Below are 7,500 nucleotides of genomic sequence, written 5' to 3'. Positions count from 1 at the left end.
ATGTGCAGAGTGGCAGTGGGAAGGAAGCCCTCATTAACGAGTTCATATCTCCTAAAAGCTCAAGGCTTTAAAAAAAATGGCACAATACTGGGGTGTCTGGCTGGCTCATGTAGAGCATGCAACTCTTGATCTGGGGCAGTGAGTTCAAGCCCCACACCGGGCACAGAGCTTACTTTAAAAAATAGTTAAAAAATATGGGGTGCCTGAGTGGCTCAGTGGGTTAAAGCCTCTGCCTTCACCTCAGGTCATGATCACAGAGTCCTGGGATCGAGCCCCACATCGGGCTCTCTGCTCATCGCGGAGCCTGCTTCCCTTCCTCTCTCTCTGCCTGCCTCTCTGACTACTTGTGATCTCTGTCTGTCAAATAAATAAATAAAATCTACAAAAAAAAAAAAAAATAGTTAAAAAATAAAAATTAAGGGCGCCTGGGTGGCTCAGTAGGTTAAGCCTCTGCCTTACGGCTCAGGTCATGGTCTCAGGGTTCTGGGATCAAGGCCCACATCAGGCTCTCTGCTCAGCAAGGAGCCTGCTTCCTCCTCTCTTTTTGCTTCCCTTTCTGCCTACTTGTGATTTCTCTCTCTCTGTCAGATAAATAAATAAAATCTTTTTTAAATAAATAAATAAATTAAAATTAAAATTAAAAAGTGGCATAATACTTAATTCACTTTCCTAATGTGGTTGGTTAGTTGAACTCATTTAAAATAATTTTTATTCGAACTTTGGACACAGTTTTTTTTTTTATTTGAATATAGTTGACACACAATTGTTTTATCAGTTTCAGGTGTACAACATAGTCATTCAACAAGTCTATACATTATGCTACACTCACCATAAGTGTGTAGCTACCACTGGTCACCATACAATGCTTTTACAATATCACGGATTATATTCTCTATTCTATACCTTTTATCCCTATGACTTAGTCATTCCATAACTGGAAGCCTGTTATCTTCCACTCCCTTTACCCATTCTGCCCATCTCTCCATCCCCTTCCTCTCTGACAACCATCAGTTTGTTCTCCACATTTATAGGTCTGATTCTACTTTTTGTTTGTTCATTTGTTTTCTGAGATGCCACATATAAAAGAAATCACACAGTATTTGTCTTTCTCCTATTTATTTTATTTAGCCTAATACCCTATAGGTCCATCCATATTGTTACAAATGACAAGATCTCATTCTTTTTATGGCTGAGTAATATTCTACTGTGTATATACGTATACACCGTATCTTCGTCACCCATGCATCCACTGACGTACACTTGGTTTGCTTCCATATCTCAGGTTTTGTAAATAATGCTGCAATAAACATAGGGGTGCACGTTTCTTTCCAAATTAGTGTTTTCATTTTCTTTAGTTAAACATACAATAACAAAATTACTTAATTATATGACATTTCTATTTTTCATTTTTTGAGGAACCTCCATACTGTTTTCTTAAGTGGCTGCACCAATCTAAATTCCCACCAACAGTGTATACGGGTTCCATTTTCTCCACATCCTCACCAATACTTGTTATTTCTTGTTTTTTGATTATACGATTCTGTCAGGTATAAGGTGATACCTTACTATGGTTTTAATTCGCATTTCCCTGATGATTAATGATGTTGAGCTCTTTTCATGTGTCAACACTGGGTTTCTTTGCTGCAGAATTTATCAAGATGACTTATGATATTGGGGCGCCTGGGTGGCTCAGTGGGTTAAGCTGCTGCCTTCAGCTCAGGTCATGATCTCAGAGTCCTGGGATCGAGCCCCACATGGGGCTCTCTGCTCAGCGGGGAGCCTGCTTCCTCCTCTCTCTCTGCCTGCCTCTCTGCCTGCTTGTGATCTCTCTGTCAAATAAATAAATAAAATCTTTAAAAAAAAAAAAGATGACTTATGATATGCCAATATATACCTATTCTGTCTTTTCTCATTTCTTGATTTCACCTAGATGTGAAATCTCTATTTTGACCAGAAATAATTTCCTTCATACTTATGAGACAAAGCCAATTCTCCATGCCTGCACAAAAAAGAACATCTACACCCAGAAAAGAAAGGGCTAAGGACCAAGATATTAGACAACGCAACGAATGCACAGGGTACCAGTGATCCACAGGATGCCACCTCACCTGGTTTCCAGAAAGAGGTGAGGTGAAGTGGTGACTATGGAGGTTCCGGCCAGTGTTGACATGTGTCAGCCGGATGGGTTGGCCACATTTGATGGGGGTTCCCCTCTCACACACTGTAGCAGTCTTCCCCCGTATCCTCCAGTAACTATTGCTGTCGTCCACAGAGGTTACACCTGTCACTGACTGCTGCCCACTACCTGTAGTCCAAAAAAAAAAAAAAAGAGAGAAAACGAGCTCAACCTAATCCCTCTTTCCTAAGGCCAATAATGGGCCCTGTATTATAAAACAGGTTTGGAAGAGTGGAGAGGAAACCCTATGCTTGTTATTTCTTCATCTATAACATTTAAAAAATACATGAGAAATACTAAATATATTTATACAGTATTCTTGTCTGATAAATTATACTTATATGTACAACATCAGAAAACTCTAACAATTTGCATCAAAGGGCACTATTTAGTGAATGAACTTATGTTCATTTTTTTGAAACACAAGTATGATGTACCTATATATAATAACCTGGGTAGCCCCTAGTATATGTCACATGATTGAAACATGTTTAATATTTTTAAATGTTTACTATGTATTACAATCAAAACTTTTGTCACATTTCACAATAAAAAGGAGACCAGATTTTGCTGTCAACTTTAATCTAAGCAATCACTGCAGCTCCCCAATGCCCTGTGAGTGATCAATCAATGTGTTATAAAAGTAATCATAAGTCCCCTAAATTTGGCTAATACTGCCTAAAGAGATAAAATTCTGGTTAAAAGGTACCAGATTAAACACACACCTACAGGCTTAAAAAGAAAAAAGAAAATATATAAATAGTAATTGCTAGCCAGCTATGTGTACTCAGTGCTTTCTAAATGTCAGATACCAATCCATACCTTTTGCCTGAATATTCTTATTTGATACATGCATATACCCTAAGGTAGATATTATTATCATCCCCAATATACACTGGAGTCTCAGAAAGGCTGAATAGTACACCCCAGGCCACACAGCACCAAGACACAGTGTTGGGGTTTGAACTTAGATGGCCCAACTCTAGAACTCACTCTAAACCACTCTACCACATGGCCTCCCAAGAAACTTTATTTTCTGTCAAGTTACATCAGAGACCACTCTCTCACATACATTCCCAGGATATTCTCTTTCCTAGGCTATACTCAATTCTTTAAAGGCACTCGAGACACTCTCCTAGTTACTCTCGCCTGTTCCTCCTGTCCCTGGCCCGGCCTGACAGCCTCTTGATAACACTCACTCTTTACCACTTAACACCTTACACCCTTGCACCAGATATCTGGGTGAATGTTACAGCCAAACTACCAGCTTCTCTCTATTGCCTCACTCAGCTCACAATGACTCCGTAAGGTCTTTTAAAGGAAAAAAAAAAAAAAAAAAAGTGGGGCACTTGGGTGGCTCAGTGGTTAAAGCCTCTGCCTTCAGCTCAGGTCATGATCCCAGGGTCCTGGGATCGAGCCCCGCATCAGGCTCTCTGCTCAGCAGGGAGCCTGCTTCCTCCTCTCTCTCTCTGCCTGCCTCTCTGCCTACTTGTGATCTCTGCCTGTCAAATAAATAAACAAAATCTTAAAAAAAAAAAGAAAGAAAGAAAGAGGGCGCCTGGGTGGCTTAGTGGGTTAAGCTTCTGCTTTCGGCTCAGGTCATGATCTCAGGGTCCTGGGATCAAGCCCCACATTGGGCTCTCTGCTCAGCAGGGAGCCTGCTTCCTCCTCTCTCTCTGCCTGCCTCTCTGCCTACTTGTGATCTGTATGTCAAAATAAATAAATAAGTAATCTTAAAAAAAAAAAAAAAGAAAGAAAGAGAGAGAAAAAGAAAGAAAAAGGCAAACCAAGCCTCCCTTCTTACTTCTGATTTATGCCGTCCAGCTCTCTTGGTCCTGGGTCATTGCCATACGTCACTAAAACATAGTCTATACTTTGTATCTTGTACTTTTTCCTGTTCTGTTCAACCCTTCACTTCCTCTCCCATCAATCAAGGTTGAGACAGGATGGACTGCCTTCAGGGTGGTATGGCTGTAGACTCCTCTCCCACCCTTAAACCTTGGGATTACCCAAAATTCTAGCCTTATCCATTCTTAAATATTTATCAGAGATCAGGACTAAGGCATTTATATGTGGTTCAACAGATTTTTCAAGTGATTCAAATTGACACCAGATTAAGAATCACAGTGCATCTTACACAATTCTCACTTATTCTCTCGTCAGTACACCACCCCCACCCAATACGGAGACGTCGTACTTAACTCTACCCCAGGCTCAGCACAGACTGAATCTGATTCTTAAATCTGACTGCCCATTAGAGGCACCTGAAGAATTTTTCAAATCTACAGATTCCTATCATCAGGCCTTTATTCCTATTATCAGGCCTTTCTCCCACATTTGTAGAGCCAAACTAGGAATCTAGATTAAATTAAAAAGTGGGGAGCTGGACACATAGCAAGTGTTCACTGAATGGCTGCTAGGATTATAAAACATCCCAACAATGACTACTCAGTCCTTTCCTAGTCTAACTAGTCAGATATATTTTGAGAATCACGAACCACAGACTAGCCCCCATCCTCTCTTAACTGATAGCATCATCAGACATCCAATACAGAAATCTAGCAATCATCTTAGATGCATCTCACATCTCACATCTCACTAACTGAACTTTTTTCTCTTTTTTGGTTGGTTCTGGTTTTCCTGTAACTTGGTGACTGGCTCACTATTATATCTCCTGTATCTAGATTACTATTAAGGATGTAATAACAGTTTATTATATCTATACTGAATGGATGAACCCACAAATAATTGCTAAATTATAAATGAACCCAAACCAAGCATTTTAATATCCTATGTTAAAAAGCCCTCTTAACGATTTCCTCTCCAATTCCAATGAGTGCTTTAAATTCTTTACAAGAAGAGTAAAGTTTGAATAAAAAGAGGCCAAAGGAAAATGGTTGAAGAGCAAGTGTAAGATGCAAAACAGCTAGAACAGAAAGATACAGTCAAAAAGTGAGGTCTTGGAATTCAAGACTTCAGAGATACAGCACTTACTGTAATTTTCTACATGTCTGTCTTTCCCGCACTGAATAGTGCCAGCCTGGAGTAGCTGAAAGCAGGCTTAGAAACTGGACAGATTTGGTTCGAACCCCGTCTCTGTCATTCACTAGCTGCAAGGCTCTGAGCATGCGACTTATCTGAGTTTGTTTCCTCATCTGTAAAATGAGGATAACAATCGTCTCTACCTCGTAGGAATGTTATTATAAGTCCAAAAAAGTATACGTGTAATGTGCCCGATACGCAGCTCACCCGACAGAAGCTGATATTTTGCCCACTTCTCCGATTCTCCGCCTCCAGACCTCAGGAACCTCCCGGGGACTCCCCTAACCTTCCCAGACCACACCCCTCAAATTTTCTCTTGGCCCCGCCCCCTCCAGAGCCTACCAGCCCCTCCCAACCCACCTAACCGGGTGGCAGTACCTGACCCATAGCGCACGTCGTGTGAGTGCAGTCTCACGTTGTGGCGCGTATTGAGTAGCTTCACCACCGAGCCGCATGTAACGACAGCCAGATTGGACGCTCCCACAGCACTCCACAAACCCCCCAACAACAGTAGCGACACCACAACCATCCTAGCCGAAGCGCAGAGCCCCTAATCTTCGAAGAAAACTCGGCCCCTCCCCGGAACCGGAAGCTGCCGGCGGAACCACAGAGAGGAGGAAATGAGGAAGCCCTAATTTACTCTTTATGGTTCCTTTGGCTAGAGCGGCCCGAGGAAGCCGTGCGTCCGGACGCTTCCGATCCCCAAGTTCTGTTCCCAAGTCTCTGTGACCCTTACCTTCCTGAGCCGTTTCGGCCAGTTTTCGCGCCCTACTAAACGAAGCCCCGAGAGCCAGGTGGGAGAAGAGTGAAAGAAATGGCCCGCCCACTCCCAGTGACAGGGAGCCGGAAGTGACGTAGCACGTTGACGCAGCAGCGGCGGCGGTGGCGGCGGAGGGGCCGTGCGGTGGGTCCGTACTATCCTTTCCCAGTCTCGGTTCGACGACTCCATTTTCCTCGGTGGGGGCTTAGCGCACCGGAGTAGCGGCGGGCTTCAGGCAGGTAAAGTTCGAGCTGGAAAGCGTGTTCCTCGAAAGGGTCAGGTGAGGAACAAGGCTCCTAGGGCCTGGTCTCATAAGGGAAGAGTTATTGGGGAACGGTATGCGGGAAGAAGGGGGCCCCCCCCGGCCTTCCCTACTCTATGAGGGAAAAGGGGAAGGAAGCCGGAGTAGTTTCCTAGAGTCTCAGAGCTTTTCCCAGCCCTATGCTACCCGGAGCCCGTGAATTGTATCAACAGGCTTCCTGGGATTCCGTGCTTCTCTCGAGAGCTTGTGAAAATTGGGCCACGCCAAAGGATTTGGGAATGGAAGGGACTTGGGGCATCTGAGTCAGGATCAGGTGATCAAATTTTTTGTTCTGGCGATGTTAAACCTACGGATCTTTCGGGAGTTAGGCCATTGGGCTAGAGGACGATGCTAAACACCATCTTTTTCCATATTGTAGAAAATAAAATTAGAACTTTTTATAGATGGTTGCAACCATCAACCGCCTACTGCAAACATCCGAATGGGCTACTGAGTCAAAACTTGATTTTCTTCCAGTTTCTGCCTTTCTCTCCAGGCAGTCCCTTGAACCAGCTGGAGCAGTTCGTTTCTCTTGGTTGTTTCAAGAAGTGATACTTATTTTTCTTTAAGAGGAGGCCTAAGCTCTCTGAAAATGCATCCGTGGAAATTCATTGTAATATCAGAGGTAGCAAGGGAGTATTGAGTTACACCGCTGCTATTAATGAGCATGGAGAATGTAAACAGTTTTGAATTTGATTAATTCCTTCTAGAAAAAAAAAAAAACTTAACTTGCAGTGTTTATTTGGAAGGTACCGATTCTAAAGTCTTCAGTATATTGATTTCAAAAGTATGATTGCTCCCTCATCACCTGATTTTAGAGCCCTTTTCCATCGCTTGTGTCCCTTCAGCCAATACAAACACATTCTTCTTTAGTTGGCTTGTATGGCTACTAAATTAGATTAGCGTAGTTACTCCCTAAGAGGTTTAAACCTTATTAAGAGATTAATCACGTCTAGAAGTGGTGCAGTCTAGAGAGGCTGTCAGGTTTCACAGTGTGTAGACCTTCGCAAGAACGGAAGCCCATGTAATATACTGAAAACCGTCTTTGGGGGCAAGTAAATTTGCCCGTGCTCCTATGTTCTTGGTCTCAATAAATGTCATTGTGGGGGCACCTGGGTGGCTCAGTGGTTAAGCCTCTGCCTTCAGCTCAGGTCATGATCTCAGGGTCCTGGGATCGAGTCCCACATCGGGCTCTCTGCTCTGCAGGGAGCCTGCTTCCTC

General features: G+C 43.1%; 2 protein-coding genes across 3 annotated transcripts in view; one reads left to right on the top strand and one right to left on the bottom strand.

Annotated features, from left to right (window-relative positions):
• The window catches only part of LOC111151707 (stromal cell derived factor 2), a 13,138-nt gene extending 7,356 nt beyond the window's left edge, over nucleotides 1-5,782 (bottom strand). Inside the window, exons 1-2 of the mRNA XM_022509860.1 lie at nucleotides 5,597-5,782; nucleotides 2,109-2,305 (exon numbers count right to left, since the gene is read on the bottom strand). Of these exons, the coding sequence (XP_022365568.1) occupies nucleotides 2,109-2,305; nucleotides 5,597-5,747 (348 nt within the window). The 5' untranslated portion in view covers nucleotides 5,748-5,782. The remainder of the gene's footprint in view (nucleotides 1-2,108; nucleotides 2,306-5,596) is intronic.
• A 331-nt stretch (nucleotides 5,783-6,113) lies between these two features.
• The window catches only part of LOC111151321 (SPT6 homolog, histone chaperone), a 33,312-nt gene continuing 31,925 nt past the window's right edge, over nucleotides 6,114-7,500 (top strand). Inside the window, exon 1 of one of the 2 annotated variants that reach the window (XM_022509231.1) lies at nucleotides 6,114-6,217. The gene's annotated coding sequence lies outside the window, so the exon portion shown is untranslated. The other variant, XM_022509232.1, reaches the window with a different exon arrangement.

Source organism: Enhydra lutris, unplaced genomic scaffold, assembly GCF_002288905.1.
Source record: "Enhydra lutris kenyoni isolate GAN:26980312 unplaced genomic scaffold, ASM228890v2 scaffoldscaffold26, whole genome shotgun sequence".
NCBI lineage: Eukaryota > Metazoa > Chordata > Mammalia > Carnivora > Mustelidae > Enhydra > Enhydra lutris.
The sequence above is the reverse complement of the archived record's forward strand: the minus strand, read 5'-3'. Positions and strand labels throughout refer to the sequence as shown.